Below are 15881 nucleotides of genomic sequence, written 5' to 3' on the forward strand. Positions count from 1 at the left end.
CAAAGCTACAGCAGTTTATTAGTCCATGGCAACTTGATCACTTATGTGCATATTTCGTTACTCCACTTTAAAGCTCCACTTACAGAATATTGACAAATTAGAACTTCATCCGAGAATCTCGTACGGGACCCACTACAGGGGTTTCCGTCCTAAGGGAAAAGCACACCCAATAAAAGTTGGCCCCCGGCATCGGCAGCCGGTCCATGTGTTAGATACAGTAACATCAAAATGCATTATTTCTGATATAACTCTCTATCATTAGCTCGTGGCGTCCTCCGATTGCCGAGATCGTCCATTTTCATTTCTTAAGCAAGCATAAAATCTGCCCCAATCTCCATAAAGCGTTTATTACTTATAGCCCAGGCTCCCCCGCCCAAAAATGCTCGGGTCTGTTCTGACGTTTCCCCTCACTCTCGCTTGACATAGGCCCATAGGTCTATAAAGCCATCTAAACATCATGGACCGAGCCGACTCTATGGGCAACGTGGATTTGGAGAAATTCGAACAGCCTCTTGAGCATGCACCCACGGAAGAGCTCGACAGAGTGCCCACAACTAATGTCGAGAATGTTGTGGATTACGATGGGCCAGATGATCCAGAAAACCCGTTCAACTGGCCGACTAGAAAGAAAGCGCGTCAGCTAGGACTGATGGCATTCAATACATTTATCACGTAAGTTCTTTTGAACTTCAAGTTCTAGATCAAGTTCATCTTCGATGGGAGGAAAATACTAAACTCAAAGGCCCACCATCTAGTCCGCTTGCTTCTTCAATGTTCGCACCGGGTGTGGAAGATGTCATGATCGAATTCCGTTCGAGCAGTACCATGTTAGCAAGCTTTATGGTTTCCGTTTACATCCTCGGGTACTTCGTCGGCCCATTTCTGATCGCTCCGTTGTCTGAAATATATGGCCGTGTGCCTGTTTATCATGTCTGCAACGTTTTCTTTTTGATATTCACGATCGCATGTGCTGTTGCCCAGACCATGCCCCAACTTATAGTTTTTCGCCTCCTGGCAGGCACTGTCGGTGTCTGTCCGCTGACCATCGGATCCGGCACTGTTGCTGACATGATACCAAAAGAGAAACGTGCCGGAATTATGGCTATTTGGGCGATGGGACCAGTCATGGGACCAGTTGTTGGGCCTGTTGCCGGAGGGTTTTTGACAGAAAATGAAGGATGGAGATGGGTTTTCTGGGTGATCGCAATTGTGGTAAGTCAGCTTCGTGAACCTGAAAAATTGCCTGGCAATAGTCGATCTGAAAACTGACTGTGCCTGTATAGACCGGCGTGATGACGACTTTATGCATGATCTGGTATCGAGAGTCATATGCACCAGTCCTTCTCGAGCGAAAGGCAGCGCGACTGCGCAAGGAAACCGGCAATCCCAACCTACGAACTCCATTTGATCACACTCTCCAGACCAAGCGCGAAATGTTTGTGACTTCTCTCGCTCGCCCATTCAAGCTCCTCTTCCGATCGCCCATTGTTGCCCTCATGTCAACGTTTGCTGCCATTAGCTACGGCTATCTTTACCTGATGTTCACAACCATCACTTCCATCTTCGAGGACGTGTATGGATTCTCGACTGGAATTGCAGGTCTCGCATATCTAGGCTTCGGCATTGGCTCATTGATTGGCCTAATGGCGTGCGGAGCAGCCTCCAACCGAATCGCAATCAAGCACCTGGCCAAAGGTTGTTTCGCTCCAGAATCTCGCTTGCCACCTATGTTAGTTGGATGCTGGGCCATCCCCATCGGCTTGTTTTGGTACGGCTGGTCCGCAGAGGCACAGACACACTGGATTGTTCCTATTATTGGAACGGGTGTATTTGCCATCGGCTTGATGACAGTTTTCATGTCTGCCAGTACGTACCTGGTTGACTGCTATTTGCGCTACGCCGCATCCGTTACGGCGGCCAATACAGCGCTTCGATCGCTGATCGGTGCGTTGCTACCTCTAGCCGGACCATCGATGTATGGTGCTCTCGGACTAGGATGGGGGAATTCACTATTGGCGTTTATTGCAATAGTGATGTGCACTTTTCCACTGATCTTCTGGAAGTATGGGGCAAACATAAGAACACACCCCAGATTTCAAGTGAAGTTGTGAGAGAAGAGGCTTGAAAGCCTGTTATGAGGCAGGAAAGAGATAATTAGAACACCATAATGAGATGAAAATTAAGGTGATACATAGATAATAATAATAGATATAGACATTATTCCTGAAATCGAGAAAAAAAACAATCTTTTCGTACATAAAATCCATGTTAGATTGCTATCCTGCCAAAATGGGAGATCTTATCAAAATCCTCGATCACAGAGTAGGTGAGGTCACACTACGGAAAAATTCCATCAGTAGTTCTTAAAGTATTGAGAAATTGAAGATCTACAGTCCTGGGACCAGATTTTATATTGAGAACGAGACCTCTTGGGCAGATAAAAACCATGCAAATTATATTCAATGCAAATTATATATGCGGAGTATACCTTATTACCCCTGATGTGATTATCGGGTATATATGTATATATACTTTTATAGATCGCTTAACTCATCCCCAAAATGTCGTCTCGCGTGATGCCGCTCCGATCACACATGGCTCGGAAAATTCCATCCGTGTTATCCCAGAGCGCGAGCGGCGTGTCCATCTCCGCAATCTGGCCCTGATCCATGACGCAGATGCGGTCGTAGTGGATGATAGTGCGCAAACGGTGCGCAATGCAGAGCAGCGTCTTGCCATGGAAGCCCTGTGCCATGGTGTGCTGGATCTTCTGGTCGGTCTCGAAGTCGACGGAGGACGTGGCCTCATCACAGACAATGATGCGCGCGTCGCGGACCAGAGCTCGCGCGAGGGCCATGAGCTGGCGCTGGCCGAGTGAGAAATTCAGACCCTCCTCGTCGACGGCACTTTCGAGGGTGAGACGGTTTGTCGGGCGGGGCTTGGAGTCGCTGCCTGTGGCAGGGGTTGTGGTACCAGTGCCCGGGACACTTGGAAGAGCCTCCGAGTCGGGCCCCGGTGTTTCATCGCCGATGAGGTAGGCTTTGCGCAGGGCAGACCATAGCTCAAGATCCGTGTGTTCGTTGAATGGGTCCAGATTGGATCGGATGGTGCCCTTGAAGAGGGCCGGGTCTTGGGGAATAATGGCTAGGCGGGAGCGGAGGTCATAGAGACCAATGGTGGAGATATCCACTCCGTCAATGTGGATCGTGCCTGCAGATAGCTCGGTAAGACGGAATAGAGCTGACATGATACTCGATTTGCCGGCGCCGGTCCGGCCAACAATACCAATCCGCTCGCCTCCCTGGACGTCCATGGAAAGACCCTTGAGAACGAGCGGCAATCCATCTCGATATCTCATCTTCGCGCTGTCAAATGTGATACGTCCTTTCTCCGGCCAGGACGGTTCCACCTCCACCCTGTGAAGAGGGGCTTCTTCGTCTAGCTCAGTACCATAGTAGTGGACACGTTCTGTGGCGTTCATGTTGTTCTCCACTTCAGCAAGCTGGCGGACGGTGAATTGAAGCATCTGAGCGATGGCTAGGATATACGACAGAACTAGACCGGAAATACTGGGGGAGACATTGAAGCGCGAGGTGAAAACTAGGACACCAGTGACAAAGACAAGAGCTGTGGCGACACCATCCAGTCGGACGCTGAGCCATCGTTGATTCGAAAAAGTCAGGAAGTAAGCACCGTTCATCACATCGATAGAAGTCCGAATACTCCGTCGGAACTGGTTCTGAACACCATACGCACGAATGCAAGCAGTGCCGGTGATGGCCTCGCCGAACTTAGCATAGACCATTGATCGGAGGACTGCTTCGTGTCGTTTCATCTCACGTGCTGAGGCACGATAGTAGTTGGCAGCGAGTAGGAACAGGATGAACAGCGGGACGAGAGCGATGACGAACTAGGACGGATATCAGTGATTAGCAAGAGCCCGGCCAGCGCATCGGCCCATTGGTTACGAGGAGGGAACTTACATAGTAGAAGAACACGATGATCAAGACCATGACTGAAATGATCATAGTCATCGTCAACGCATAGATACGCATCGCGTCCGACAGTTCGTTGTCCATGACCTGAATATCCTTCGAGAAGCGGTTGGTAATTCGGCCCAGGGGAGTCGTGTCAAAGAACGACATCGGGGCCCGTAGTACACGAGTCATTGCACGCTGCAGCATAGTTCTACTGGCATTGGTTCCACAGGTCGTCATATACGTCGAGAATACGAACATGAGCAGAACCACCGAGCCACCGAGGCCAACATAGATGCCGATGTACTGACCTGTCGACAGCGAGGGGTACTTGTCAGAGGACCAGTACGAGAGCCACAGGCTAGTCCAGATGTTGGCGACATTCGCAAGGCCGAGGAGAATAAAAACGACAAGGGCATTGAAGTAACTGCCAGAGGCGTGGATGTATGCCTTCCACACACCCCATCCTACCGAGGCCGTGGCCCTCTCTTCTTGCTGCATCAGAGCCGCTCCTGGTTTGCCAGGGGCAGCCTTCTTAGGACTGGCCTCTTTCTCCTTGGGCTCTTCGGTCACATCTTCAGCAGCATCCTCTGCGTCGTCCTTCGAGTCCTCTTGTCCGGAAGTGGCCATGAGCCGCTTGAAGAGTTCGTTATCGCGCATCAAATTCTCGAATGTGTCGACAGCGTGGATCTTGCCTTCTTCCATGACCACAATACGGTCGCAACGACTAAGCACGTGGAGCTGGTGGGTAGCCAGAATCCTGCACCGGTCCTTGAGGAGGCCACAGATTGCTTTGTCCATGATGTGGCGACCAACGTGGGCGTCTACGGCGGAAAGCGGATCATCCATGAGAACCAACTCGGCGTTGAAATAAATAGCACGCGCGATGTTCAGTCGCTGCTTCTGGCCGCCGGAAACTGTAATTCCACGTTCTCCGATCTCGGTCTGGTCGCCGTTGGGGAGAATCGCAAAGTCCGGGGTGAGAGCACATGCGTCAATCACATCATTGTACCATTTCTCGTCATAGTCCTTGCCAAATAGGATGTTGTTGCGGACCGAGGCGTTCTGAATCCAGGCATATTGTGGGCAGAAAGCTCGGGTAGTGCTCATCCGCACCTTGCCTTCAGTGACTCGCATGTCGCCGGCCAGAGCAGAGAGCAACGAGCTTTTACCGCAGCCCACGGTGCCAATGACAGCGAGGAGCTCATTCCGTCCGACCTCGAGTGAGACATTCTTCAGCTGAAACGGCTCAGCGGGGGTTTCTTCTTCGAGACCTTCTTTTTCTGTGGGAGAGGTCACCTTGGCTTCCGGACGCCCTGCAGGTTTCTTGGCATTTTCTGCGTCTTTCTCGTCTGTCGGTAAGCGCTCCCAGGTGAAGGAGGCATCTTCGATCTCTATGGCATTGGACATTTCTTCCAGCTTTTCAATATCTTCGCTCTGCTCTTCGGCATAAAGGAACTCCTGGATCCGGTTCAGCGCTGTGGACGCATCAGTCACCTGGCCAATCACCAGAGGCAGCATGTTCAGTGGCATCCGCAGCGAGTTGAACAGGGCAAGAGACGAGAAGATGGGAGCCGGGTTCAGATCGTGCTTGGACAGCGCGTAGGTGATGAACGCTAGCATAGAAGCGAAGATAGGAATTGACATGGAAACACACAGGATAGCGTTCCGAACAGCCAGCAAGGTCTGAATGGACCGAATCTCACGTTTCCGAATTTCCTTCAGGCGCGCCAGGAAGCTGCTTTCCCAGCCGAAGAACTTCACGAATCGAACAGCTTGCAGGATCTCCTGGGTAAGTGAGACTCGCTGATCGGTAATCTTGTTGATATTACGTCGTCGCTTAACCAGAAATCGTACGGCATAGGTCAGGAACGGTATCCCGAGCACCAGGAGCGCATACCCGGAAAGACAGCTGTAGCCGATGTTGACGAGCAGCAACACGAGCGTGACGATGATTGAGATGGGCGCCGTCCAGATCATATGAAACATACCACAAGCAAGATTGATGCGATCGACGTCGATGCTCATCAGCGCGATAATGCGGCCGTTGTTCCATCCACGCCCGTCTCCCGCCACACCCTGGGCCGCATCGGCCGTCGCTTTCGGATCCTGCTTCTTCTCTTTTTGCCCTTTTTGTGGGGCATCTGGCTTGACCAAAGCGTCCTTGGCTGATTGCAGCGCCTTCAGTTCCTCCGCCGTTGCTTGACCACCTGCCTTCGCACGGCCGGACAGCTTCATCGCCTTGTTGAAGATCTGCGAGATCAGCACAGCGCGGATCTGACCGCCGACCATCTGGCCGCGGAACAGGAATTGGTTGGTACACAAGCTCTGCAGGGCCTGCATACAGGTGATACCAACGACGAAACCCATGCCGCGCCCGATATGGGGCGCAGGTTGGCCGCTCATCTCGGCCTCATAAGCCGCGGTCGCAAAGGAGATCAGGTACCGGGTCAGGTAGGGCGCGAACACCAACAGGAGCGAGCTGAAGAACTGACAGATGCCACCGAGGATGATCTCAAAGCGAAAGGTGTCGAAGAGGGCCCAGAGGAGGGCGCGCTTGGTGCCGCGCGCGGTGCGACTGTCCAGCGCGGCATCGAGGCGTTCTGATAGGACGTCCACGGCGCGATCAGGGTTCACCGTCCAGATATCTTGCAGTTCAAGGGGCCGCAAATATCCGACCTATATATGATAATAAGGGGTTTTCCGATTAGCCAGTGCCCTTAATTTATTGGGTATTTATTTTCCATCGCATCATGCTGTGTCTCGGTGCTTGCGTCCCCGCTACTTCCCGCAGCCGAGGTCATAATGGGATGGAGGAGGATATAGAGCCTCTGGATTGGATTTGCGACTCACCTTCATCAACGGCGACATCCATTGGAACGAGATGATGCTTAAAAACGAGGCGCCATGTTCGCGCGATGGGGTGCGCTCCTCCGGCACGGGCGGCGGCGTCTGCCAGCGGATGGGATTCAGTCGTCGATACCACTTCTTCTCTGCCGGGCGCAACTCGTCTGGCTCGGGGGCCTTGGCTTCGTCCCCGGACGCCGATCCAGAGCTCTCGGCGGCTTGGAGCTTCTCCACGTCGGCCACCACGACCTGCGGCACGGGCTCCGGTGGCGCAGACATGGCGACGTTTGTTGACGGGGAAATTTACAACCCTTCTGCAACGGAAATGGGTTTCAAGAGAAAATTCGGCCCGCAAGAAGGGGGACGGGGAGACTGAAGAAGCCGTGGACTATGGACTTAAAAGGACTTAAGCCATGGAGATGTGGGGCGTATCCAGTCTGAAAACGGAAAGCGATTCGAGGAAACGAGGTGAAAAGTTCTCGAACGACTCGTGTGCCGGAAGTCCATATATTAATTCAGCTCCGATATGCGTTAGGATCGTAAGAAGCAGCGGCTGGTCGAGTGAAAGATCGTTTCCATGAGTCATGTCGGGGTTTTGTGCTGAATTCCCCGTGAAAGCCGATGCGCGATTCCTCGACCGCTCTATCAAATGGGGGATGGTACCCTACACCCGCCCACTCTCGGGGAATTCTATGACGGGAGCATGCAAAGTTTCTATATAATTCCTATATAACTATATAACTATATAACTATATAACTTTATAACTATATAACTGCGACTAGGGCCATAGAGTCGATGGGCCGTGTATTCGAGTCTGCTATCCTCCTTTCACCCCTGTGGCGGGCGCTTCGAGCACTCCCAGCGCAACCCGGAGCGCATCCTGCTCATTGAAACATAGAAACAAGCGAGCTTCAGGGCGTATTCGCGTTCGCGTTCGCTTAGCGGGCCCCCCAATGGCCCATCCAATCCCCATCCAATCACTGCAATGAGGCCAATCAGTCCAACCGACCGGGCGGCTTTCACATACTCCGTCGCCGACCCCATTACTAATCCCCAATACCCCGAGCCTGCAACACAATCACCTCGGACATGTCGCGGTAATTATGTATTTCCCCCCTCATATCCCGAGGTGGGGAAAGAGGCTTTATGGTCGAGACCGCAAAAGAGCAGTCGATTTATCTCCGATCCGAGCTTTCTTAAAGGAGTTAAGGGACACCCGGTGGGGTTATCGCGGAATTGGCGTACATACTATATACTCCTAGGAGACCGAGGCACGGGCGATAACCACAGGATCCTGGGAGATGATACATCCACACGTTCAATGGGGCCAGATACGTGGCATTGCAAAATATGATCTAGTCTCTGGAGTAATAAACGTACAATCTGAGGGTCTCTTTGGCGCCCCAAAAAGGCGAAACAAAAGAAAGGGGGGGGAATCCATTCCGTCGTCATGTCGTGCAATGAGCGCCAACCCATCCCATCATTGGAAAAAGAAAAACAAGCCTTTTCGCTCTCCTCTCTTCCGGCAGAGAAACTTGGATTTGCCGAAGATCTGTGTGGTGTCGGGGATGTGGGGTGAAGACTGGGGTGGGGGCATCTATGGAGTTTTTTTTGGTTTCTCGGGCTTGGGTGACAATGCATAACTGTCATCCAGGAGAAGGGTTGAGAGGAGAGACACGGCTCCTCGGCAGAAGAGTGAGCGAACCAATCTAGTTCTCCACGCCAATCTTGACCTTCTTTTCCGGTGGGGGGATGATCTCGTCCTCGGCCTGGCCCTTCAGGTTGGGCAGTTCGGCCACAGCCTGTTGGATGATATCCAACGCCTGCTGGATTTCCTGCTCGGTAATCACCAGGGGTGGGGCCAAGCGGATGATGTTCTGGTGAGTGGGTTTGGCCTGGTCGATCAGTGGTTAGCTTCTGTGTTCATACCAACTCTCCCTTTCTCTCGCTCACAGAGCCAGAGAAAGGAAAAGAAGAAACGAAAAAGACCCAACGGGTGCGAGGATGGACATACCAGCAATCCCTTCTGTTTCATCAGCATGCACAGATCCCAAGCGCTGTGTCCATTGGTCTTGGACTCGTCGATAACAATCGCATTCAACAAACCCTTGCCGCGCACCGTCTCGATCAATGGGCTCTGGAGATCCTCCAACCCCTTCCGGAAAATCTGACCGAGCTTCTCGGCCCGCTCGACCATCTGTTCTTCCTGGACCACCTCCAGGGCGCGGATCGCGACAGCGCAGCCCAGAGGGTTGCCGCCGTAGGTGGAGCCGTGGGTGCCGGGCTCAATTGTGAGCATGACGTCCTTGCGGCCCAGCACACATGAGACGGGGTACATGCCACCCGAAATGGCCTTGCCCAGCAGGACCAGATCGGGTTTGATTCCGCTCCACTCATGGCAGAGCAGCTTGCCGGTGCGGGCAATGCCGGTCTGGATCTCGTCGCAGATCAGCAGTGCATTGTGCTGGTCGCAGAGCGCGCGCGCTTCCTGCAGATAGTCTTCATCCGGAACGACGATACCGGCCTCGCCCTGGATGGGCTCAACTAAGAAGGCCGCCAGGTTGGGGCCGGCCTTCTCGAAAGCCTCGCGCAGGGCCGCCTTATCATTGTAGGTGATGGGCTTCTCGGTCCCGGGGATGGTGCAGCCAATGCCGGGAAGGTAGGGGCCGTAGTTCTCACGCGACTCGGGGTCGGAGGACAGAGAGATGGCGGCGAACTAATGCAAGGTACCGCCCATTGATCAGCCACAAATGCTCGGGAGGGATGGTCCGGGAGGAGGAGACGTCGAGTAGCGGCAGACACGGACATCCCCGTCGCGCGCAGAGCTCGAAGAGAGGGGAGGGGGTAAGGGAGGAAATTCAAATCCAAAAACCAGACCGAGAAAAGGGTGCCGCCGGGGGGGGAGGGGGGTTGTCACTTACTGTACGACCGTGGAAATTATTCTCGGCACTCAATACGATCGCCTGGTTCTCGGGAATGCCCTTGACCTTGTAACCCCATTTGCGGGCGATCTTGATGCCCGTCTCAACCGCCTCGGCGCCCGTGTTCATGGGCAGGACCATGTCAAAGCCGAAGTAGCGCGTCACGAACTCGGCAAACCGAGGAAAGACGTCATTGTAGAACGCACGAGAGCTCAGTGTCACACGCGAGGCCTGATCAACCAGGGCGGCAACGAGCTTGGGATGACAGTGCCCTTGATTCACGGCGGAGTAGGCGGAGAGGAAGTCCAGATAGTGACGTCCCTCGGGATCCCAGACAGAGATCCCTTGGGCGCGGGAAATGACCACAGGCAGCGGGTGATAGTTATGCGCCGCATACTGCTGCTCTGCCTGGATGGCCTCGTCCGTCGAGGCCGCATGGTAGTGGGCAAAAGACCCGTTGGTAGTCCCGTTGGTCGACATAGTGGGGGTGAAGATGGGCGGGTCCGGACAAAGCTGGGGGAGGAAGGACTGGAGAAAGGGAAGACGGATCTATAAAAGGGCGGAGAGATAGTTCTGGGACCGCTGCACCTCGGGGAAGAATGTCAAATTTGAAGAAAAAGAGAAGAGCAAGAATTGAAGGAAACCACAGTTGGAAGCTGCTTATGTAGTCCAGCAAACAAGGAGCCCGGGGAATCCTGCGTGGCGTATAGATCCGCCGCGAGGCCGCTAAGAGCGCGGCTTGTCTCCTAAGTGCAGGTCGTCGCGAGCCTCCAACTTCCTCCCCATCCGCTGTTCCCTAAGCGCAGGATTACACGAGCTCGCCCTCTTTCTGTCACCACGCGTCTCCAGTAACTGCGATTTACTCGCCAATCGCTGTGCTGATTCGACCGGCCCGGTGAGACGTACTTTTTTTTCTCTTGACCAGCTGGTTCTTGGTCGCTGGCTGGTTGGTCGCTTTTTTTTGATGTCATACTCCACGCTTCCCCGCGGCATCCACCACCACCGCATGGCCACAATCTAGGATCAGGCCAGTGACGAACGTGCGATTGGCAATTCGCAGCAGTAAGCGGCTTCTCGCTCCCTCTCGACCATGCCCTCCTCGACGACCTCCTCTTCCTCCGCCTCATCCTCCGTGCGTCGCGCCCCGTCGCCTCCTTCGCCCGCCACCTCCATCTTCCTCTTCCTCGTCGCGTTTCGTCTGCTCAATGCCTTCGCTGTTCGGACCTTCTTTCAGCCCGATGAATACTTCCAGTCGTTGGAGCCCGCGTGGCAGATCGCGTTTGGGAAAGGCCAGGGGGCCTGGGTGACTTGGGTGAGTGGAAAGCACGACGCGTGGCATGACAAGCCTCTCTTCTTTTCTTCTTTTCTTCTTATTCTCTACTCTACCCCACATCTTTTATTTTTTTCTGGAAGAGAACTTCAATTTCAGGCGTGAATCTAACATCACCTCCCTCGGGGTCACAGGAATGGCACCACCAGCTCCGATCATCGTTACATCCGCTCTTTTTCGCGGCCATTTACAAAGCTGCCGATCTCCTCGCCAGTGCGCTCCGCCTGTCAGACGCGACGCGCGCTGAGATCCTCATCGCGGGCCCGAAAACAGCGCAGGCGGTAATTGCAGCAACGGGAGACCTCTACACCTGGAAACTCGCGACTCGTGTTTACGGATCGGACTCACGCGGCGCATGGACAGCGGTACGTACTCGGCCCGAAGATGGAACAAAGCACTTTCGTGATGGTTCCTGGACACAAAATAGCCTGGCTGATGACGGTTAACAGCTGATTGCCACGATTTTGAACCCTTGGCAATGGTTTTGCTCCACAAGGACACTTTCAAACTGCTTGGAAACGACCCTGACCATTGTCGCATTGGATTTGTGGCCATGGAAGTGGTCAGCAGGAACTCTGGCCGATGATAGCCGCCAGAAGAATGCTGGCCGTCAGAGGGGCAGCTCCGAGAGTGTGCGACTTCTGTCAAAGTACGTCCGAGATAAAGCAAAAATTCTGACGCAGCCACTGACGCGCAGCACGCAGTCTTCGCCAATGCCTCTCCCTTGCAGCACTCGCTTGTATTCTCCGCCCGACTAACATCTTGATCTGGGCAACCTTGGCCAGTGTCGCTTGGCTGCGGACCTCTTGGACCCAGCGCCAGGTTCTTGTTCGTGAAGTTCTGCTTTGTGGGTCAGTAATTCCTCCACGCTTTCGTCAGATCACCAAACTCACATTGTCCTGGATAGGCTATCGGTCTTGGCGGTGTCCGCTGCCGCAGACCGGCTCTTCTACGGAATTTGGACGTTTCCTCCCCTTCGATTTCTATATTTCAATATTGCCCAGTCACTCGCAGTATTTTATGGTCGCAATGATTGGCACTACTATTTATCGCAAGGCTATCCGCTGCTCCTCACGACTCTCCTGCCTTTCGCGTTGTGGGGACTCTATCGTACCCTGACAATTCGAACTTTTTCGGCCTCCGACAAAGTACAGACGGCCATTCGAGTGCAGCTGGCAACAGTCTGCCTGCTCATGCCTTTCGTCTTATCGTTGATCTCGCACAAGGAAGTCCGATTTATTTATCCATTGCTACCGTCGCTTCACATCCTCGCTGCCCCGCCCCTCGTGCAGTTCTTCTATCCAGCCCTCTACTCAAGGTCGTCCAACGCTTATACGCCTCAAAGGCTGGTACTAATTTTCTGTATTCTTGTAAACCTGGTTATTGCGCTATATACGACTTTGTACCATGCATCCGGGGTTCTTAATGTCCTAACCTATCTTCGGCGCCAACATGAAATTCACACTACGTCGGCGTCTGTCATAGATACCAAACCTCAAACTGGTATCACGGCCGGCTTTCTCATGCCGTGCCACAGTACGCCCTGGCGCTCGCATCTGATTTATCCCACGATCAATGCATGGGCCCTCTCTTGCGAGCCTCCCATCGACTTAACTGCCGCCGAGAAAGCTGTCTATCGCGACGAGGCAGATCAATTCTATGATGACCCCGCCCAATTCCTCCGCACTAACATGGCCGGTGGACTATGGTATCTCCCCCGCCGGCCAAGCTACGCCTCTGTGGGCCGCCCCCTCTCAGGGAGCAGCACTCCAGCCCCTGCTACGCAGCACGAATGGCCCGACTACCTGATCTTCTTCGAACAACTCGAACCAACGCTGCACAGCCTGCTCCGTACCTCCTCATACGCTGAATGCTGGCGCACCCACAACACCCAGTGGCATGACGACTGGCGACGCCACGGCGACGTCGTCGTCTGGTGCCTCGACTCCGCCGAGCAAGACGCCTGGCGTGCCGAGACTCGCCGCCGCACGGAAGAGAGGCACGAGCAGCATTTCGAACTACACTTCGAGAGGATCGTCGAAGCCATCAAGCACGAGGCTCGAGGCTCGCAGAAGCGCGGTTGGAATACGCTGCCCTTGCCACACAACCTCCACTTCCACTGGCCGTGGTCCTCGCGGCCGTCAACATTGGACTCTTGGCGCCGTTCCGCCCAGGCGCTGTTCTCACCGCAGTCATCGCGCGTCTGGCCGTGGACGAAGAAATCCCGCTCGGCGGCTTTCTTGGACCGCTTCCGGACCCCAGCACCGACCATGTGGGACTGGATTCCTTCGTTTACATTGCCGGAGTGGTTGGGCGGGACGCCGCGGCGTGATAAAAGGTTAGTTAATCGCGAACGTGAGCTCTGGTCTTGATCGTCGGGGCTGACCAGGTTTTGATGTTCCTACTAGTATGTCCGTGTGACAAAATGTACATTTTGATATTTAGAACCTAATTTTTTTATTTTTCCTTTCTTTTTTTTTCTTTATGTATAGACAATATTCGAGATATCTGTATCGCTTGAATCTACTTCTTCTCTTTATAATAAACTAGACAGTCTTGCTTACTGGGGTCTCATATAGACACCCTTGACTTGTTGGTTGAAAGAACTCGAAGGGCTTATCATCTCTTAATCTAATGATGCCTACGATGTCACATGATGGCACAGCAAACCCGATGTGTCTTCATCCGAGCAGATTCGAACTCACAAGAAGGTGGAACGCATGGAGATCCCCTCCCCCCACACACACACCTCTTGAAACTAGCACTGATGAGTAGTGGGTCGCCTCTGATTGCTAAGAAGCTCCAAGAGGCCTTGGACCACACAGCAGGCAGTAATGGACACCCGATTGGATGAGGTGCCTACGTGAATGAAAGGCCTGAGTTGAAGCACACATCTAGTTGCACTCCTTACCATTTTGCTACATACTGAAAAGAAAGCCTCAAAAGAGCCTTGGAGGGTGCACCGCCTGACTCAAATCACCACGCGGAACTTGAACAAGTTTCTTTGGAGAATGTCCTGCTTCTTCTGCTCCAGCTCCTCCATGTCCCAGCTCACCGAGGCGAATCGGCCGGCGAGCCAGTCGCGTCGCTCACAGACGAGCCAGACCAGCGTGTCGGCAGCCAGCTCCGGCGTATCGGTCAGGACGGCTTGCTTTTCTGGGGGCATGTTCATGGCCAGCTCGGTCTTGACGCCGCCCGGATGGATCGATATGGCGATCAACCCCTGTTGGTAGTATTCCTTGTTCATGAATTCGGTGAGGCGACAGAGAGCGAACTTGGTCGTCTGGTAGGCCGACGCACCAGAAAACATGACGTGGGCGCCACCGCTGCTGATGTTGATGACCGTCTTGGTCTGCGACTTGAGCAGCATCGGTATGAAGAAATGCGTGACGAGATAGGCACCTTTGATGTTGACCTCCCAGGTCCGCCACCACTCGCTCGGCTCGGACTCGGCGATAGACTTCCACGGCTCGAGGTAGCCCGCATTGTTTATCAGGACGTCGAGGCTGCCGCCGAGCACGTCTGCCGCGATCTCGGCAGCCGCTCGCACAGAGTCCTCCGAGGTCACGTCCACCTTCAGGGAATGCACGAATGGCTGGGGCCGGTTTGCCTTCATGGCAGCGTCGAGAACGGCTGTCTCAACGTCGGCCATGTCCGAACGAGCAGCCAGCAGTATCTTCGAGCAGCCCGCGATGGCGAAGCTGATCGCGGTTGCCTTTCCGATGCCCTTGGAGGCGCCCGTGATCAAGACCGACTTGCCCGTCAGGTTGGCTTTGGCGGGATCGATGAACGGGTAAGTGTCCTTACGCGCTGAAACATAGCCAGCCACAGCAAGCCAATTCGTCTCGAGCAGAGAAGGATCTTGTTCCGACATAGTCATCTCAAAAGGAACCCCGGAGATGCGGGGTCGGATAGGAGGATGAGATTGAGACCGCTAGTGAGGTTGGGAGCAGCGCTTGGAAGCTGGGTTTGCCGTGTACTTATCTTCTCATAGATCCAAGACGAAGAAGCCGACCAATGGATACTTGCTCATGATTTCCTTTCTTGCCGGAGATTGCGTTTTAACTCCGTCGTGTACTCTCCTTGTCCGTTAACTCCACGGCAACCAACGACCACGTACAGGGCTAAGACTGGTGCTACGGCTTGGCAGCTGCGTTTGATTGCTCTTGCCACATCATAGATCCAATATGAATATGAGCAACCGGGACTAAGCCTACTGCGGGGTGGGCTCTCGTTCCGCGGTGGAAATTGGGATTTCAACCCCCCCCCGTGACTCCCTAGTCACACATTGCGTTTTTAACTCTACGGTAACCAACGCCCGCGTATTGTGGTAAGGGAATGGCGGAGACAAGGAAAGATTTTGTAACCATAGGTGTATGCTGCATGAAACAGCATGGGGCCTTATGAGGCATTTGGCAGCCGTTGCCTGACGTGCACGGGCAATATAGGCTTTGCATTTGCGTATTTGCCTCTTGGGGCGTCCGAATCGAGGTTTCAGAGATTTTTCGCCAAAGGCTGAAAGTCTCAAAAGCTACGAATTACAGGCTGGGTCACGCAAGGTTGGCTCCAAGTACAAGCGCAATTGGTATCGCTCTTCAAGATCGGAACAGCACCGCCGGCGTGAAGTGGCCGTCCAGCTAAGCGACCGAGGCCCTAGAATTATCTAAATCTAGATACCTCTAATAGTAATATTGAGATACTACTCTTAATAGCATTAAGGCATTAAGGGAATCTATGGATTTATGAGTAGATAGTAAAGATCTTATTGTTACGAAACAAGCCGCCCTAAACTGACAATATTACTA

General features: G+C 53.5%; 5 protein-coding genes across 5 annotated transcripts; 2 read left to right on the forward strand and 3 right to left on the reverse strand.

Annotated features, from left to right (window-relative positions):
- Positions 1 to 457: 457 nt before the first annotated feature.
- Positions 458 to 2111, forward strand: N7462_008868 (MFS transporter; the record flags this gene model as incomplete). The annotated part of the gene is made up of 3 exons (XM_057080582.1): positions 458 to 672; positions 756 to 1212; positions 1284 to 2111. The coding sequence occupies 3 exons, from the start codon at positions 458 to 460 to the stop codon at positions 2109 to 2111; spliced, it is 1500 nt and encodes a 499-aa protein (XP_056930910.1).
- A 434-nt stretch (positions 2112 to 2545) lies between these two features.
- On the reverse strand, positions 2546 to 7103 carry N7462_008869 (ATP-binding cassette transporter YOR1; the record flags this gene model as incomplete). Its single annotated transcript, XM_057080583.1, has 3 exons — positions 2546 to 3910; positions 3984 to 6656; positions 6831 to 7103. 3 exons carry the CDS (start codon positions 7101 to 7103, stop codon positions 2546 to 2548), a joined length of 4311 nt encoding a protein of 1436 aa, XP_056930911.1.
- Positions 7104 to 8534: 1431 nt separating this feature from the next.
- car2 (ornithine-oxo-acid transaminase) lies at positions 8535 to 10226 on the reverse strand (the record flags this gene model as incomplete). Its single annotated transcript, XM_057080584.1, has 3 exons — positions 8535 to 8720; positions 8840 to 9541; positions 9747 to 10226. The coding sequence occupies 3 exons, from the start codon at positions 10224 to 10226 to the stop codon at positions 8535 to 8537; spliced, it is 1368 nt and encodes a 455-aa protein (XP_056930912.1).
- Positions 10227 to 10836: 610 nt separating this feature from the next.
- On the forward strand, positions 10837 to 13448 carry gpi10 (putative glycosylphosphatidylinositol-alpha 1,2 mannosyltransferase; the record flags this gene model as incomplete). The annotated part of the gene is made up of 5 exons (XM_057080585.1): positions 10837 to 11058; positions 11211 to 11441; positions 11526 to 11725; positions 11781 to 11927; positions 11984 to 13448. The coding sequence occupies 5 exons, from the start codon at positions 10837 to 10839 to the stop codon at positions 13446 to 13448; spliced, it is 2265 nt and encodes a 754-aa protein (XP_056930913.1).
- A 599-nt stretch (positions 13449 to 14047) lies between these two features.
- Positions 14048 to 14950, reverse strand: N7462_008872 (SDR family oxidoreductase; the record flags this gene model as incomplete). Its single annotated transcript, XM_057080586.1, has 1 exon — positions 14048 to 14950. One exon carries the CDS (start codon positions 14948 to 14950, stop codon positions 14048 to 14050), a length of 903 nt encoding a protein of 300 aa, XP_056930914.1.
- Positions 14951 to 15881: the final 931 nt, after the last annotated feature.

Source organism: Penicillium macrosclerotiorum, assembly GCF_028827735.1.
Source record: "Penicillium macrosclerotiorum strain IBT 26536 chromosome Unknown utg000008l_segment0_segment0, whole genome shotgun sequence".
In the NCBI taxonomy this organism is placed as follows: domain Eukaryota; kingdom Fungi; phylum Ascomycota; class Eurotiomycetes; order Eurotiales; family Aspergillaceae; genus Penicillium; species Penicillium macrosclerotiorum.